Source organism: Mesocricetus auratus, unplaced genomic scaffold (genome assembly GCF_017639785.1).
Source record: "Mesocricetus auratus isolate SY011 unplaced genomic scaffold, BCM_Maur_2.0 Super-Scaffold_100008, whole genome shotgun sequence".
Lineage (NCBI taxonomy): Eukaryota > Metazoa > Chordata > Mammalia > Rodentia > Cricetidae > Mesocricetus > Mesocricetus auratus.
In genome coordinates this window covers 18,381,060-18,400,757 of record NW_024429192.1, presented here as the reverse complement: position 1 = coordinate 18,400,757, position 19,698 = coordinate 18,381,060, and the positions used below count along the sequence as shown (strand labels likewise).

The 19,698-nt window shown below is 37.5% G+C and overlaps 1 protein-coding gene across 3 annotated transcripts in view; it reads left to right on the top strand.

Annotated features, from left to right (window-relative positions):
- The window catches only part of Usp25 (ubiquitin specific peptidase 25), a 98,083-nt gene extending 86,776 nt beyond the window's left edge, over window positions 1-11,307 (top strand). For all 3 annotated transcript variants that reach the window (XM_021226083.2, XM_040750568.1, XM_005068216.4), the window contains 6 exons: window positions 2,773-2,951; window positions 3,663-3,741; window positions 5,907-5,986; window positions 7,313-7,436; window positions 8,828-9,023; window positions 9,474-11,307. In XM_021226083.2, the coding sequence (XP_021081742.2) occupies window positions 2,773-2,951; window positions 3,663-3,741; window positions 5,907-5,986; window positions 7,313-7,436; window positions 8,828-9,023; window positions 9,474-9,646 (831 nt within the window). In that variant the 3' untranslated portion in view covers window positions 9,647-11,307. The remainder of the gene's footprint in view (window positions 1-2,772; window positions 2,952-3,662; window positions 3,742-5,906; window positions 5,987-7,312; window positions 7,437-8,827; window positions 9,024-9,473) is intronic.
- The last annotated feature ends 8,391 nt before the right edge of the window (window positions 11,308-19,698 follow it).

Below are 19,698 nucleotides of genomic sequence, written 5' to 3'. Positions count from 1 at the left end.
TGTACCACTAGTATATTTGACATTTTATGGGGAAAATACTTGCAAATTTTGAGGGTCTTTTATAAATAAACTATTTGATGAAACTTTTTCAGTTTTTATGAGTTTTAGGATCAATTTGCTACTCCTTCCTTGAACTTTTAGAGAACCTGGATGATACTTGCTTTCATGTGTTAGTTTAGGATGAAATTGGAAATTATGTTTTGATAATTGGATTGTTTTAAAAAGGAACCAGATATCACTCTCTGTCATTCCTTGATATCACTTTTAAATTAGGTTTCATAATTTGCTTGATAGTTATCTTACTTTTTACATTGTTATTAGCTCCAGAACTGTTTTATTACAAAATGGTACCTGCAAATTTTAATGAACTTAATATATTTATATTATCAAAATCCTATGCTTTTAAGTAAACTTTCAATATGTTCTCTTAAGTCATCAAACTGTTCTCCAATAAATATCACTTTCATTATAGCTATTTATTTCAGTTTTATCATGGTGGCTATAGACTTTAGTGTATATTGTCATTCCTAGAATAATAGTACGAGACTTGTTTGTTGAGTAACATCTTACCAAGTTCCCAGTCAACTATTGCATCTTATAACTGATACTGAAATGTAGACATGGGTGATATTATGTTAAAGTTTAGTGCAAAAACTACAATGAATGAAAACCAGGTTATCTTATTTAATGACCATACCATGCTTTGTATTATAAGTATGATGTTTTTGTAGTAGCTAAAATAATTAAAATAATTCTCATTAGATCAGTCAAAGATAATGAAAAATATCATTGGGAACATACCACAGAAGTAGCTTGAGACAGGGTATCATGTTCCCTTTACTCCAGTGGGAGTTGGGTAGAACTCTGCTAGATGAACAGCACAGAACTGCTGCCTGTTTCTATCACTAGTTGAGAAAGTGTGGGCGGGAAAGCATCATGAGTGGATCTACCTTGGAAATTGGGAGACTCACACTGAGCAAATCAAGGAGATCAGCATATAAAATATGAGGATGTATAATTTTTACATTTTTCTTAAGTTTGATATATATATATTGATTGTTAAAATTTCACGTGCTTCTTCTCACCCAAAATTGGGAAAATAAGATTTTTTAAAAGATCTTTGTGCAAAGTGTATATGTACTATTTAAACACACAGTGACACTAATAATCTTATATGTCAAAATATATTTGATTTTTAAGGTTATATTTAAACATAGCAATGAGACTTGGCATGTATATCTGGGGAGAAAGGTCATTTTCCCCCTGGGGAAATGTATTTTGGAATAATTTATATTACTATAAATATGAATATCTTGTTTTATTTGTAATGCTTTGTTATGTAGAAAGGACTAATTCACCTTTTAGTGTTGTGTGGCATATAGTATTTCAATAAATGTTTTTAGTTATGTTTTCTACTGAGACATAGCAGCATAGATTATAGGAGTATTTGAGGAAGTTATGCAGAAATTATACAGAAAAAAATAATAAACCTTTTTTAATTGAATGAATTTTTGCAATGTGTCTTGCAGGCAGCCCAAAGTATTTTTGGATTAGCAGAGTCAGAATTTAAATATAAAAATGAATATTTTGAAAGTGTTATCCTTAGTTATGTGGGCTTCATGTAATCAATACAGCAGTATTTGATATGTTAGTCTACATATTTATGGTGATATATCATCTAGATTGTGCTTGTATGATAGAAGATGTATTAATATTTTGTGTTATTTGTCCTCAATTTTGAAGTATTTTATGGTTATAAAGGAACATCTGATACTACAGAATGTATAATCATCATTATCATAGTAATAAAACTCAAATACTGTTGTAACAAAAAAACCTTCATTTTGAGGTGACTAGAACCCAGGGCCTTGCTGTGACTCCTAGCAAAATAGTTGTAGTAGTGTAACTGCCTGCAGGAGCCTGGGTATTCCTGGACTGTCTAATTCTCCTTGGGTATGTAATCCAGTGCAACAAATGCACTGCAGTAGAGAATGCGATATTATATTGTTTATGGTTTATTAAAGCCATCGTAGATCAGAGAAGCAAAGCAGCCACGCCAGTAGATCTTACCTCTATCCAGCTGAAATGGCAATCCTGTGTCCATGAATCCTCAGATACGAAAGATTCTCAGATCCTGTTTCCTCCTCTTTATATTCCTTTATCTGCCCAGCCATATCACTCCTGTCTCCACCTCCCTATTGCTGGGGTTAAAGGCTTGTGATCCCAGGTGCTGATATCACCTTTGTGTGAACTCTTTGTCTTTAGGACTGGATCAATTTCGTGTAGTCAGTGTGGCCTTGAAATAACTCTTAATCCTGAGTCCTGGGGTTAAAGATGTGCACCACCACTGCCTAGCTTCTGTAGCTAACTAGTATGGCTGCTTTGCTATTTTGATCTCCAGTGGATTTAATAAATCATAAGCAATATATCATCACAGGAGAGTAACATAGCATCCCTGTAGTGATGCCTCAGACAGACTTTGACTAGGCTCTGACCCCAAAGCCTGCATTCTACCAAATGAATGACACCATAAGTGAGACACACTGTTTTATTACTTCCGTGTGTGGAAACAAAGAGGATTTGTAAGGTGATGGGATAAGGAAGTTCTGTGTAGTTGATTATTCAGAAAATTCTTTTAAAGTATGGAGTATGGGAACTCCTAAATGTATCAGCTTACTTACCCACTAAAAATAAGGATTTAAATACAGTTGTGATAGTGAAGAACTTTAAATTTTAATGCATCAAAACCTTTTCTCTTGTTTTATTTTCTAGGCAATTAAATTGGAATATTCAAGGCTGGTTAAGTTGGCACAAGAAGATACCCCACCAGAAACAGATTACCGTTTACATCATGTCCTCGTCTACTTTATCCAGAACCAGGCTCCAAAGAAAATCATTGAGAAAACTCTACTCGAACAATTTGGAGATAGAAATTTGAGTTTTGATGAAAGGTAATATAAAAAAATAAAGCATCAGTTCACATTCATACTTTTCTTATTGTTATGGTTTTGCTAATCACAAATGTAAGTTGTATTGTGTATAAAAACAATAAATATAGCATAAAACTTATCTTACATTAATTTCAGTATTTGCTTTGTCATTTCTTTAAAACTTCTAGTTATGCCCTTTTAAAGTTTGGGCTAAAAGTAATTTGAATAATTTCAAATGATGAATAAAGAAATAACTCTTCTATGGAAGAAAAATATGATTTTCAACATCTTTACTGTGTAGATTTTGATTTTAGGTCAGATAATTTTGTTGTCAGGCTTTTTCATGATTTATCGGGTGTTGCAACAGCTCTAACCATCACTGTAAGAAGCCAACAGTGCTCTCAGCTTATAAAAAGCCAAGCGTCTTCCACACATTCCCAGTCGACCCTAGAAGCAGCAAGGTGGCAATCAGTACAGAGAAATGTCTAACCATTGAAAATTATTTGCTATAAAGAAAGAGAGGGGAGACATGGCTGCCGCTGGGCATGTGCCAAGGTGGAGGACATCACTGGGCAGTTGTGAGAGGTGACTGACCCCACTGAAGTCATCAAACTGCTGAGCCACCTCACCTGCGTTTGCATATGTGTTTGGTAGTTTAGTTTTATGCAACATACTCTTACAGTTTTTATGGATTTTGCTTTTGGTTTAGAAATGTATTTCTTATATTTCAAGGTGTCACAACATAATGAAAGTTGCCCAAGCCAAACTGGAAATGATCAAACCTGAAGAAGTAAACTTGGAGGAATATGAGGTAGTGTGCTTCAGGAAATACTGACCTCTAGTTAAAGCATTCCATATACTTCATGATTTCAGCGTTACACAGACTGAGTCTTTATAGATGTGAAATTTTTAGTTAATTAGTACTAATTAATTAATTCTTTGATAAATAATTTTAAAATGACTTTGGTACAGTTGCTTATAGATCAAAATGTTTTAAAGAAATTCTTTGGTTTTTAATGTTCATATGCAGTGTTATTGTATTACATCAACTAGTTAGTCTTCAAATACTTTATAGAGAATTTTTTCTAGTTTAAAAAGTGTAATATATCACATTAATGTTGGAAGTACAAAGATTTTTGAAAAACTACTAAGCATTCTTCTAAGCATGACAGGTATATTGAGTGACTTAAACCAGATAATAGTGTGTCACCATGGAACAAGTGCCCAGAGTGCTCCTCTGACCTCCACACATATACGATGGCAGGCTTTTCTCTCTCTTCTCCCTGCTCGCACACACACAAAGAAATATATTTTTTGTATGCACAATAGCCAGAGGTGGTGCTTTATGCTCTGAATTTCAGGTAGTCTTAGTACCGGGCTGTATTCTGAGACAGTGTTTGCATGAGAGTGTGCACACACACAGACATACATGGCTTATGAGATTTTCGAGTGTGCACAAAATCCTTTATTAACATTGATTAGAAGACAAGACTGTGGGTTGATTATACTATTTCCCTGTGTGTATAGCTCTTTGCTAGGCTAACATTTGGCCTCCACATAGGCTTTCTTGCCCATCCATCTCCTGGCGTTAATTCTTTGCTCATTTTCAGCAGGGCTGTACCTGTGTAGCTCTGGCTGGCCTGGAACTCACTCTGTCTGCCATGCTCACTTTAAGTTTGAGATCCTCCTCTTGACTCTGACGTTTTTTATTTAAAGATTTATTTATGTATATGGGTATTTGTCTGCATGTATGTCTGCACCCCAGAGGAGGACATCAGATTGCAAGGGACTGCAGTTACAGACAGTTATGAACTGCCATGTGGGGCATGCTGGGATTGAACACAGGACCTCTGGAAAAGCTGCCAGTGCTCGTAATCACTGAGGCCTTCCTTCTCTCTACCCCTCTTGCATTTCCCTTTCCCAATAGCCCTTATACATTCATTCTCTGTCATGTGTTGATGTGCATGACTATGTTTCTACGTATATTTAATATGCATAATACTTTCATATTTAATTGTAAATTTTGAATATGGGAGGAAGATGCTATTTTGTCTTTTCTGGTTCGCTTAATTTGTTTGAAATGTAGATTTCCAGTTCCATCTAGTTCCTCATAAATGTCATAATTTCATTCTTCTTTACGACTAAATAAAAGCAGGTGTGTATGGCCCATTCTATGGCCATCCATCTATTAATAGGTGCCTAGGCTTAGTCCATATTTTCAATATTGTGAGTAGTGCCGGTGTGCTAAATAGATTCCCTTGGGTATGTTCCTCAGAGTTGCAAAACTGGATATCACGGTAGAGAACATTTCTCCTCTCCATTTGCTCATCATGATGTACCCAGAGAATCTTTACAGTTTTTGTCAGAACTTCCATTTAGATGATTGATTTTTTTATCTAATTTTTATTAAGCATTTTAAAAACAAAATTTTGTTGTTGTTATTATTGTTGCCTTGAGTATCCATGCCCCACTGTTGTATTTAGGGAGTGGGGCTTACTTTTTGTTATATGTCAAGAAAATAAAATTCATGACAACATATTTAAAATTGCCCCATATTTAATAATATTAAATAAGTGAACTATGACTTTTATTTCCTTAAAATTCTATATCAGGCAATAGGTTTGAGCTCTGGGCAAAGCGATATCAATAGACCATTCCAGTCTGTACTGTTATAATAATTTATTAGTAAAATTTATATTGAAAAATACTTTATGTGGAAAATGGCAATTTGATTATCCTGTCATATATTGTTTTATATCCTGTAATCTTCTAGTAATATTTTTGTTAATTACTCATCCATGACTAAATGCCTAAAATTTTTTAATATTTATTACTATACTAAAAAGTAGTGTGTACTAAGTTATTTTAATTTTGAATTCTTTTCCCCTTATTTGCATATCTGTCAGAACAGTGCGTTGTTTTGTAAGTATTCTTAGCATAGTTTTACTCCTTTAATTCTTAATATTTCATACATAGGAATGGCATAAAGATTATAAGAAGTTCAGAGAAACAACTATGTATCTCATAATTGGGCTGGAGAATTTCCAGCGAGAAAGGTAAGACAGAGTGGACAAATATGGAAGAGTTGTGTTCTTGTCATTAATCCAATCAGTGACTGTCGTCCAATGCAAATTATGCAATATACACTTTATGAATGCTTTTCTTTGGAACAATTTTAGATTACAGAATATTGCAAATTGAATACAGTGAGATCACATATCCTCCATATGAAATATATTTTCTTTTTTATACTATACTTTTTTATAATACTTATCCCAAACATTGACATTTATGTCTTTGTTTTTCGTAGTCTTTTTTAAATTTTTTTTTAATTTTATTTTCCAGTTTAAATTTAGATAAGAAACAAGGTTGCTTCACAAGTCAGTTCCAGGCCCCTCTCCCTTTCCCTCCCCTCCTCCCGTGCCCTCCCCCTAACCCCCCCCCCCGTTATCCCCTCATTCCCCCAGGGAGGGTGAGGCCCTCCATGGGGGTGTCCATAGTCTGTCATTTCATATAGAGCAGGGCCTAGACCCTTCCCCAAGAGTTCAGGATGAGAGTGCACCTCACATTGTTCTATGGGAGTCCAAAGTCCGTGTGTATACTTGGGATGGGTACTGATCTGCTGGCCAAGGCTCAATAGATTCCAAAGGCCTCCTCACTGACACCCAGATTCAGGGGGTCTTGATCAGTCCCATGCTGGATTCCCAGGCTGATGCCTGGGATTCAAGAGTTAACCTTTGTCTGGTCAGCTGATTCTGTAGTCTTTTTTAAGTCACTTAATATTTGTTGAACAGTTTCACACAGGAACACACTGCACATTGACCACTCCCACTCCCTGTCCTCTCCGCTGCTTCCCGCCGATTTCTCCACAGCTTTCATGTCTATTCTTTTTAGTGTGTGTGACCATTAAATTGACCAGGGTTGAGTTTAACCATGATTTGTTGTGACCATGGTGTGGATTTGTCCATTGGAGCCTAGTGGAGTATAATTGAAATTTTGTATGAAACCCATCCATAAAATTTTGGGAATAAAAGAGCTGATAGCCCAGCATGTAGAGCTGTGGAAGCAAGGTCCTATGGCTATGTTCCTAGTATCATGTCTAATTACCTTATGTGCGGCAGGGTCTGGGGGTGGGGACTGTGTCCAGGGTCATACTAAAGATAACTCAGGCATCTGGGTCTAATGACAGTCTCCAAATAAGGTTAGGTAGAGAACAGGGCGGCTTCACGTGGTAGGGCTTGGGGTCATCCATCTTGCAAAGCTCAGAGAGAGCTGCCAGGCCATGGTAGACTGCAAAGTCTGAGCAGCAGGGCCTCCCAGCATTTTATGACTGTAGGTTGTTTTGTAATAATGAAATACTAATGTCATATGTTTATTTTAAGTTATATAGACTCCTTGCTGTTCCTTATCTGTGCTTATCAGAATAACAAAGAGCTCCTGTCCAAGGGTCCCTACAGAGGGCATGATGGAGAGTTGATATCACATTACAGAAGGGAGTGTTTACTGGTGAGTGTACATAGCGGGTGTGTGCATTGCCTCATGCTGGACACATTTCCAAATTCTCACATAAGTGATTGACTGTAAACACCATCAGTATTTTGGGGATATGAGATTTTTTAGAAAAGTACATGGCAACAGAAATGTGCACATCTTGACTTGTAAAGAAGGAAAATGGCTACGGTGTGAACATGGAAGTGTAATATATCTACATAACAATGTTTTTTTTAGTGGGAGATGAATGCTTTCATTGTATTTCCAAATTTTATCATTATAGTACCATATTCTTCTTCTGGTGAATCGTGAAGGATGATATTCTATACAGTATATAACAAGTTTCCTGAGACTTATAAATCATGCTGCACTTAGTTTACATGATATAAAAATTTCATTGAACATTATGCTTCTTATTTGCAGCAGGAGACTGGTAGTTTTCCCTCAAAGACTTTCTCTAAAGTATTATTATTATTGCAGACTTCTAAAAATTATTTTGAAAACAGCTTGCTCTGCCAAAATTTTCATGTGTAGAGTGCATGATTGAAGCACATTGTATCAGCTAGCCCTCCTGGACGAAGTCACAAATGCCCTCAAACTATTGGATTACATTCAAGTCACTATTCACTTTGGTGTTACTCCCTTCCATCTTGTAAGCCACTAAGTACTAATTGTTTTACTGTTAAAAAAATGAGAAAAACCTCTCTACATGTGTAATATGCATTCAGTGTAAGAAAAGAATTATTTAAGTGGATTTTTTTATTTTATTAAAATACTGAGTTTATTTCACATGTATATTTTTGTTTCCCTAACATTTCCACATCTGACCACCACTATTACTATGTCCTATCATAGCATTCCATACATACTTAAAACCAAGTAAAGGGTGGAGTTCCATCCTTGAAAACTAAGCAGGCATTTTAGACAACACATTCTTGGCAATGGAACCTGGACAGCATTTATCAAACAACGTAGGGAAAGTTCTCACTTTGAATTATAAAAAGAACAGCCAGATATATCAACTGTTACAGAAATTAAGTAGGACAGAATATTTCAAACTATTTAAACCGTTTTCTTAAAGATACTTCCTCCACTGCCAGAGATCTTGAATAGCCTCCTGGTCAGTCATTAAGTGGATTTTTGATTTAATGGAATTATGAAATATATGTTAATTTTATTGTGAAGTGTTGCCTTTGCAGTTTGTAATGAGGTTATGGAAGGTGTGGTTTTCTTTTCTTTTCTTTATTGCCTTTGCTATGTGCAGAAATTTTCCTGTGACACTGTATTTGTGTATGGTATTATTATACCTGACAGCTATTTGTTCTAATACAATTAGAACATATTTATCTTGTTGTCTTTAGTGCATGTAAGAAGTAAAATATGTTCTCTTCTCTCATTCCATTCAGAAATTAAATGAGCAAGCGGCAGAAATGTTCGAGTCTGGAGAGGACCGGGAAGTGAGCAATGGCTTGATCATTATGAACGAGTTTATCGTTCCTTTCATGCCCTTGTTGCTGGTGGATGAAATGGAAGAGAAAGATATCCTTGCTGTGGAAGATATGAGGAATCGGTGGTGTTCGTACTTAGGACAAGAAATGGAACGTAAGTGTAAACAGTGGGTGGGCACCCGAGGTGGGTACAGCTGCAGGAGAAGCCGTTTGATTTTGTCATTGTTTTGTGTCCTGAAGCACTTCCATGTTCACACCATAGCCGTTTCCTTCTTTACAAGCCAAGATGTGCACTTTAAAAAAAAATCTCTTATCCCCAAAATGGCAGTAATTTCATACTTTTCAAGATGAATCCTCTCTCTCTTTTTTTTTTTTGAATCAGCATTTCTCTGTATTGTTTTGGAGGCTGTCCTAGAACTTGCTCTGTAGACCAGGCTGGCCTCAAACTCACAGAGATCTGCCTTCCTCTGCCTCCCGAGTGCTGGGATTAAAGGTGTGTGCCACCAATGCCCGGCAGATAAATCCTCTCCTTTAACAAACCTATTGTAGGCAGTCCTTTAATTTTTCATTGCATTTAGATAGATCTAATTATTTGTATTTGCAGCCAACCTCCAAGAGAAGCTGACGGATTTTCTGCCAAAACTGCTTGATTGTTCTACAGAGATTAAAGGTTTCCATGAGCCACCAAAGTTACCTTCCTATTCTGCACATGAACTCTGTGAGAGATTCGCCCGAATCATGCTGTCCCTCAGTCGTATTCCCGCTGATGGAAGATAAACTGCCCAGAGTTCCCACACACTATAGAAACTCTTTTCTTACCCCATCTTCCTGTGGCGGGATGTGCTTGCTGCTGCTAGAGTTTTTAACTTTTTATTTTAATAACTGCAAAAGACAAAACGACTATGCCAACCTTAACCAGACTGCAAACAATAAAGCAGAGAATCGCATGGCACTCAGACTTTGTTTTATCCGGAACCGATGTGTAATTACAAATCAGTTTATTTCTAGTGGCAGAGCTAGGTTTTGCCACCTTCTATTGCAGTATTGCCTAAGTTTTCTTATCAACAGCTTTCCATTTAGTCTGGAATTTCCAAGACTAAGCCATCAAGTGTTCAGCACTGTGTATGATATATAGTATTTGGTAGCTTGTAAATGAAATCAAAGAATAAAGTTTTATTTATGGCTACCTATGTGTTTGTAAGTAGGTATATTGTATATTGCTGTGTATTTTCGATATACACATGAATTTAGTCCTGGGGTTGACATTGGGTGATGCATAGACTAGTAGCCCCTTTTGTTACTATAGTACCATATTGGGATTGTACTAAGTATTTAGCAATTCAATGTGACTATATCAACTGAGTTCTTGGACCTAAATATGTTGTACTCGGTCAAATTTTCACTAAAGTGAGTGACTGGGCTTTAAGTCAAGATGCACTGAAACTTTTAACTTTTCTTAGATTAAATGTTTGTTCCTTTATGTATGTGTAAATATTATAACAAGATGGTTATTTCAAGATAAACCTGAAAAAAGTACTTGAATAAGGGCTATTGTGAAATTTAAAAAGAAAAAATGTGCACAATACACACATACATGCACATACATGTATTCTTCATAATGGAGGGCAATGTTTTTCATTATATAATTATTCTATTTTTGTAAATTATATACTACTTTAATTGAAAATGTCCTCTACTAATCAATGCTGTGAATGAAATTGATACTGTTCAACTAGGAATTATAAGGATCTTAACTTTTTATTTGCCTCCGTTTTCTTCAAAAAAAGATAAAAGATGTAGAATATTTTATAGATGGAACTAATGTTGAAGATCAATGAAGAGATATTGTGAATGAAAATCTAGATTAATGCTTTAAAGATAATCATGTTACCACCCTTCTATTTTTGAATTTATAAAAATCCTTTATAATTGACACTTTGTTAGCATAGTAAAATATATCATTATGATATGTGTATGTTTGTTGTAGCGTCGTCACCAAGCGAATACTTTCTACAAGTGCCTCTCACAAAACAGCCAATAGAGCAGTGGTTCTCAACCTTCCTAATGCTGCAACCCTTTAACAGAGTTGTTCGTGTTATGGTGAACCCTAACCATAAAATTATTTCATTGCTACTTCATAACTGAAGTGTTGCTACTGTTATGAATCATAATGCAAATATCTGATAGGTGGCCCCAAAGGGGCTGAGACCAACAGGTTGAGAAACCCTGACCCAGAGGAAGGTAAAACAATCACTTCTGTGATACTTTCGCAAAGGGAGTGTTGTATGGTGAGGCAGCAATGAGGAGGCATCTGGACCCTACCTGTGTAAATTCAGTGTTTCATATTGTGGGTATCAAAGTGTGTTTGCCTTTAGAGTTCTTCACTGAGTAGACTTCTGTACCTGTCTTTATGTCTTTTTAAAAGTTCAGAAACTTCACCTGTGTTGTTGCAGTTTTGCTAGTATTTTGTGGTATCCTAAGAAATGGTGTGCCTTACCCTCCCTGGGGAGTGGAGAGAAGATGAAATGGGGGGCTGGTGGGGGCCGGGGGAGGAGGGGAGGGAGAGGGAGCAGGGATTGACATATGAAGTAGGTTTGTTTCTAATTTAAATAAAAACAATTAAAAGAAAAAAAGAAAACAGTGATTGAGGAAAGAAAAAAAAAGAAATGGTGAACTTCTTTATAACAATGTACACCACATAGAAACTATTGTGTTAAAATCTCTACCAGGGAATTAATTGTGTGGTGCTTATGCCTACAGAAAGTACAGTTAGTTTAGTTTGTACTTAGAAAGAATTAGTGGGCCTGTGAGACACCTCAGTGGGTAAATAGATTTGCTACCAAGCCTAACAATCTGAGTTTAGTCCCTAGAACCTACATGGAAGAAGGCGAGTACGGACTCCCACATGTCATACTCTGGAAACACACAGACATGCTTGCACTAGCAATATTAAATAAAATATAATTTTAAAAACGAGCTTTTTTTCATTCCTAGGATTGAATCTGCAATAACTTAGTAATATAAATGAATTTCATCCATACCTGCACAGTCAACATGTTTTCCTAGAGGCATTTAATCTAGTCTCATGGCTTAGGTTACTGAAATTTCCTTGTTATTTGCTGAATTAAGTATAACTCGTACCTTGTGTTTTAAGGGTTGGAACCTTGTAGAACTCTTGTCCATGGTAAAGTCAACATTCCATTTTTGTCATTTTAGTTACTGTAGTATTCTCTTACATTTTGAAATATTAGGGGTAGAAGTCAGTTAAGTCAGTTAAAAAAAGACCAAAGACTTCTTATATACACATGGTTTTTGGAGACCAGAATCCATGAATGAACCTAAAATTCTGGGAATATCTCATTCTTTAAATTCCTTGTTAGAATATACTCTATTTAAGGGTACTAGTTCTCAAGATGTCAAATCCAAAGCAGTGTTCAGCCTGTCTGGAGTCATGTGAAGACTGAAAATTCCTGAGCCCTACCTCATAACTATGATTCCAAACTTTTCAGTTGTACCTTCATAGAGTTATCGCATGTTTTGAAGCTGGAGAGCCGCCCCATGTCATAAAGCTCTTGGCAGCATTTTGTGTATCTTAATACCCAGTAGACTTCCACCCTCGTTTGAGTCTTGACTGCAGACCTCCTATACTCCTTACTAGTTTCAAAGACTCGACAGGCTTCTTATTGTTTTAATTTACATATTGCGGAGACTAATATATCTCCTATATTTGGCTGTTCAGGAGTTCAGTAGCTGTGTTTCTGTATTCAAATTTGTTGACTACATTCCAGGTTCTACTCTTAATCCCCAAAATTAAAAAGAAGAAAAAAAGGTTATTTCAAGGATGATTCATTACTCTTGAATTTCATTTTTCATTTTCCTTTATATAGTTAGGTAAATGTCCTGTGTTGTGGTCATAGTCCAGGTTCCTCTAGAGTATCTACATTGGTTTTCTAGGGCATGAAGTAAAGCACTGCAGAAGTACATTTACTGTAAAAATTTAAGATCAAGGAGGTGGCAAGTTGCTTTTCATCTGTCTTCTTAGTACCTATGTCCCCATCCTCTGCCCTAGTGTGGCCTGTTCCTTGTGTACACATATCTCAAGGTTCTCTACGTTAATGAAAATACTCATGGTGGGTGCAGACGTAATCTTCATGATGTTGTGAAACTTTGTTCACTTCCTTCAAAGCTTTATTTCCAAATACAAACACACTGAAGGCCGGGCTTTGACATGGAGTCGGGAAGGACACGTTTAATTTCATATAGTGTGAAGCAGCTGGATTTTCTTCCTTTCATGACATAAAGGTAAGATTGTTAGTGTTTTCCTTTAGCCTGCGTTTTATCTTCTTCCTACTTTCGCTTTATTTTAGGAACAGTTGTAGCAGTCTAAGTCAGGAAAAGCTAATCTGGCACTCAACTGTTAAGTGATTATTATACTAAACACTTTTTTGTTGAATAAATGGAAAGAGTACATGTTGATTGATGTGAGTATATTTTATTAGTTTTGTCTCACATTCTACTTTTAATATGCTTCCAATAAGGGTAATATTTTTGTTCTTATATTTTTCATGTTCCTTCCCACTATACCTGTAGCTGGTATGGTTTTTTTTCATGTTTGGATAATATCAGCACAGGTATGTGTGGTAACTTTTGTTTTTTTTGTGCTGATGAGGGGAGGGGTCATTGGAAACTGTGGTCAGGATGCACAATATGTGAAAAAAGTAATTAAAAACACGAAACAATATAAAATAAAAGGAAGACCCAAACTGAGTATTAAAAAATTGCAGTAGTCATCTACTTTACAAATTCTTTCCCATACTTTCTACAAGCCAGCTTAGCTCTGTCTCCTGTTAGATTTAGAGTGACTGACTTAAAAACAATAAGGTAAAAACAATAATAATAAAGTAATACAAAGAAATGAGAAGGGCTTTCCCTGCCACATGCACGTGCGTGCGTGCGCGTGCGCGCACACACACACACACACACACACACACACAGGAGAGAGAGACAGTAGAGTGATTTTTATGTTACCTTGTGCTATATAGGGAAAAAGTGTCTCACAAACGAATTAATGAGTCATGATTGAGGCATACACACACACACACACACACACACACACACACACACACACACTGGTGCCAATATTTTAAATGTTCTAGTTGGACTCTTGATAGTGAAGTCATCAAACCTTCATTACCATGTTAGGTCTTTTATTCAACCAGCTCCTGTACCATTCACTAAAATTATTCCTTTCCCTTGCCAACAGAATTGGAGGAATTTTGGTCTCCCTTCAACTTCATGCCTCCCTATTGGTATATCTACAGTTGGTTTTTCAGGATGTAGAGAGGACATTTTGGGTAGCTCGGTATTCTGCAAATGATATAAATAAAACAAGACGCAAACACATGGATGAACTGACACGATTGTCTATTATTTCAAAGACGTACTTACTCTTCTGTGGAGGCTATCCCAAAGACCTTCTCTGTTTTACACCACACTAGTCCCTAATGTTTAGGTATTTCTTTAGTAACTTGTTATCCTTTTTCTCTAATTATCCACAGCTTCTCCAATAGTGTTAACCTGTGCATCAAGAACATATGAGTCACTTTGTTGCTATCTAATTCCCGTTAAGTTACTTTCAGACAAGCTTTCCTATTTAACAGGCCTAATGCTTTATATAGGATGTCCTTGACCTCATGAATCCTCTTGACTCATCTCCTTATCTATGTATTCTTAAAATACTTTTTAGGTGAGACCTGACTTAATACACAGGATTAGGTAGTTGCTCCTCTAATTTTTTTATTATTTAGTTGATTTTAGTCCTACCCTGAGAGGCTAGTTAATTAAGGAGCATGAATGAGTTAGGTTTTTGTATTACTGCCTTGCAGCGGAACAACAGGACTTGATCATGCTTTCTCTTCCCTAGATGGAAAGCATGTTTGTTTCATCATGTGTCCATCTGAATCTGAAGCAGCATGTAGAGGTTCCTCAGTCCTTAATTTATTATTGCCATCAGATTTTTTTTATCAGTTTGGTGGTGTTGTTACTGTTGTCTAATTTTTAATGTCTGTGTCTTCCTAAGATATCTTCAATTTACTCTTTTCCTACCTATATTCTTTATAATGCCCAAGTTGGTGTCTACTGACTGAAAACTTCTGTTTATTGAGTGGTGTGTATTTCTATTCTCTGGGTATCTCCTCAGATCTGGATATTTTAGACAAGATCAGGCATGTTCATGGTGGTAAATCTACAGATATTTCTGGAAATTTCAAAGGTGCTTTAACCACCGCACGTCCAAGCCAAACTCTTCTTAGTCCATGGATCTAATTCCTTTATATGCCTGGTGAATGATATAACTCTAGAAATGGAGAATTAAAATAAATTCTACCAGCCTCCACTGATGCCAAGTGTTGACTTCTGTAGCCCATTGGGCCTCTTAGCTCTCTCTGCATTTGGACCATTGGATTTGCTGAAGAGCAGCCTCCTATCATTGGCCTTGCCCTCTGTGATCCATCTGACACACTGCTGGTACAGTGAACTTCCGGGGGACTTGTCCATGTTTCCATGTGTCCATGCTCCACCACAGGGTGATGACCACTAGAGAAGGATGATGCTCTTTTATAAGGTTAGCACCGTCCATATTATCTGGCAGCCTAACAGAGGCCGGATCACTTCCGCATCTTCTCCAGCCCTCTAGGCATTGCATCTATAACGTGTTTGAGTCAGATACTCAGTACATGGCTCTTGGCTACTGTATCATTCTTGCAATGTTCTCATCTGAATGACACTGTCCCACCTCTTACTGAAATGGATCTCTCTTGTTTGGAATCTATCCCCTTGTCAAGCTTATTTAGAAATACCCTGAGAACACATTAGACTTTAGTATTGATTTCTATCCTGATTCTGCCACAAGCAAGTTTACTGTCACTTCAGATGGCACCTCTAGTGGCAAGTGGGATTAAGGGATGTCAGAGGAGACGTGGAGCAGCTAGCTGTAAGCAGTGGCGTGAGAAGGTGGCCAGATATATAAATGCCGGATATAGCTCATAGTCCTGAGAGGAAGGAAAGCGGGAGCGACGATGCTTGCAGTGCCACAGAGCTTCTCAGAGTCAACTTGACATTGGTGTTTATCCCTGCTAGGAAACACACAGCTGGACTGATTATGATAATTCTCTAGGATACATTTTCTGCATAGTTCTGGAATTCCCGAAAGTTGTTCAAAACCACAATTAACTGTATTGTTTGAAACAATAGAATCAGCAACCAAGAGAAAGAAATAGCCGTGTTTTTTCCTACCTTCCCGTTTCCCACTAGCACTTATTGGCAAAACCTAACATGAAGGTAGCATTGATGAGTGTTGAGGACATATCACTTTGAGGCCCAGCCCCAGCATCCAGAGCTGATATGGTGGCGTTGCAGCTAAGATACAGTAGGTAAAGAGCTATACACTAGTTCCCATTTTATACAAATAGTGACTCCTAAACTTTACCTATTAAGGGACCTGCGTATGATCCCTGGGGTCTTAAAGTATACTGGTTGTGATGGAAAAGTTTCTGTAAAATGAAACTTTATATAGTTCTATGTGCTTGTTGTTGTTGTTGGTGGTGGTGGTGTTTGTGTGTGTACATGGCACTGCATCTGTAGGTATATAGTTGTGTCTGGACCCACAGTTGAGAAGTAAACACTGGGGAATTTGCTGGGGATTACCCATCTTCATGTCTGATTAATCGTTCAGACATCACTTTGAAGGAACTCTCCTTGAATAGCCATTTCCCTTTGGAGTTTTCTGTTTTGTTTTGTGGGTAACGTTGACACCATTTACTCTTTGAATCAAAGCTCGGCCAGTCCTGTGGGGGCAGTTATAGCCTGTGGTGACAGGACATGGGACACCCACAGAAGCTCAGGTGTTTCTCTAATGGCAGCTCTTGCCAAAAACGTTGACTTTGTTTTGCTTTCTGTTAGTGTCTTGTGGCCCATGGCAGAGTTCTCGAGATGCTTTCACCATCCTTTAGGTAAGTCTTCCTGCACCTGTTGGAATGCATTCATGGCTTCTCAAAATTAAACAAAGTAAAAAGAGACAAAGAGTTCCCAGCATTGATAAGTATCTATCATTTTGGCATCAGAACTTTTGTCATACTCTAAAGTTGTAAACTTCAAATAAAATTTTGAACAAATAAATTTGTTTGAGAGGGACACAGCTTAAGTCTGTTGATATTTATCATCTTAGAAGTAAAAATGAAAATATGACTTCCTAAAACATAATTTTAACAAGTCTGCCTTCATGTTAGCACAGATAACCTATTTCAACTGTGTAGAAACTATTTGCCTGCTTATTCTGTTTTTTTTTTTTCATTTTTATTTTTATTTTTTTTATATTAATATTTTTTTTATTTTCCATTTTAAATTTAGATAAGAAACAAGGTTGCTTCACAAGTCAGTACGAGGTCCCTCTCCCTTTCCCTCCCCTCCTCCTGTGCCCTCCCCCCATCCCCCCCCCGTTATCCCCTCATTCCCCCAGGGAGGGTGAGGCCCTCCATGGGGGTGTCCATAGTCTGTCATTTCATATAGGGCAGGGCCTAGACCCTTCCCCAAGAGTTCAGGGTGAGAGTGCACCTCACATTGTTCTATGGGAGTCCAGAGACCGTGTGTATACTTGGGATGGGTACTGATCTGCTGTCCAAGGCTCAATAGATTACCTAGGCCTCCTCACTGACACCCAGATTCAGGGGGTCTTGATCAGTCCCATGCTGGATTCCCAGGCTGATGCCTGGGATTCAAGAGTTAACCTTTGTCTGGTCAGCTGTTTCTGGGGGTTCAACCAGCCCAGTCTTAATCCCTTTGATCATCAGTCCTCCCTCTCTGATACTGGCTTTCTTGAGTTCAGCTCAGTACTTAACCAGCCAGTAAATGAAGTTTCTGTTTCCCAGACTCTCTGGCAATAGGATTGTAGGCTGGCACTCCCCAGATCTATGTCTAAAATCCATATATGAGAGAGTACATGCCATGTTTCTCTTTTTGTGACTGGGTTACCTCACTCAGGATGGTTTCTTCTAGTGTCATCCATTTGCCTGCGAATCTCATGATTCCATTATTTTTTTCTGCTGAATAGTACTCCATTGTGTAGATGTACCACATTTTCTCTATCCATTCTTCGGGTGAGGGACATCTAGGTTGCTTCCAAGTTCTGGCTATTACAAATAAAGCTGCTATGAACATAGTGGAACAGACATCTTTGTTATATGAATGGGCATCTTTTGGATATATGCCTAAGAGTGCAGTTGCTGGGTCTTGTGGTAGGTTTATTCCCATTTTTCTGAGGAATCTCCATACTGCTTTCCAAAGTGGCTGAACCAGTTGGCACTCCCACCAGCAATGGAGGAGTGTCCCCCTTTCACCACATCCTCTCCAGCATAAATTGTCATTGGTGTTTTTGATTTTAGCCATTCTGACAGGAGTGAGATGGTATCTCAGAGTTGCTTTGATTTGCATTTCCCGGATGGCTAAGGATGTTGAGCACTTTCTCAAGTGCCTCTCAGCCATTTTAGACTCCTCTATTGAAAACTCTCTATTTAGTTCTGCAGCCCACTTCTTAATTGGGTCCTTTGCTGTTTTGGAGACTTGCTTCTTGAGTTCTTTGTAAATTTTGGAGATCAACCCTCTGTCAGATGTGGGATTAGTGAATATTTTTTCCCATTCTGTGGGCTGCCTTTTTGTCTTGCTGACTGTGTCCTTTGCCTTACAGAAGCTTCTCAGTTTCAGTAGGTCCCATTTATTAATTGTTGATCTCACTGTCTGTGCTACTGGTGTTATGTTCAGGAAGCTGTCTCCTGTACCAATTCTTTCAAGGGTACCACCCACTTTCTCTTCTAAGAGGTTCAGTGTGGCTGGATTTATGTTGAGGTCTTTGATCCATTTGGACTTAAGTTTTGTGCATGGCGATAAACATGGATCGATCCGCATTTTTCTACATGCAAGTCTCCAATTATGCCAGCACCATTTGTTGAAGATGCTTTCTTTATTCCATTGTATATTTTTAGCTTCTTTGTCGAAGATCAGATGTTCGTACGTGTGTGGGTTAATACCCGGATTTTCAATTCGATTCCATTGGTCTGCCTGTCTATTTTTGTGCCAATACCAAGCTGTTTTCAGGACTATAGCTCTATAATAGAGCTTGAGGTCAGGGATAGTGATGCCTCCGGACGTTGCCTTGTTGAACAGGGTTGTTTTGGCTATCCTGGGTCTTTTGTTTTTCCATACAAAATTGATTATTGTTCTTTCAAGGTCTGTGAAGAATTGTGCTGGGATTTTAATGGGGATAGCATTGAATCTGTAGATTGCTTTTGGCAGGATTGCCATTTTTACTACATTGATCCTACCTATCCAAGAGCATGGGAGATCTTTCCATTTTCTGAGGGCTTCTTTAATTTCTTTCTTTAAAGATTCAAAGTTCTTACGATACAGGTCTTTCACTTGTTTGGTTAGCGTTACCCCAAGGTATTTTATGTTGTTTGTGGCAATTGTAAAGGGTGATGTTTCTCTGATTTCTCTTTCAGCCCTTTTATCATCTGTATATAGTAGGGCTACTGACTTTCTTGAGTTGATCTTGTAACCTGCCACTTTGCTGAAGGTGTTAATCAGCTGTAAGAGTTCCCTGGTAGAGTTCTTTGGGTCACTGATATAAACTATCATATCGTCTGCAAACAGTGAAAGTTTGACTTCTTCCTTCCCAATTTGTATCCCCTTGATCCCCCTTTGTTGTCGTATGGCTATAGCTAGAACTTCAAGTACCATGTTGAAAAGGTATGGAGAGAGTGGACAGCCTTGTTTTGTTC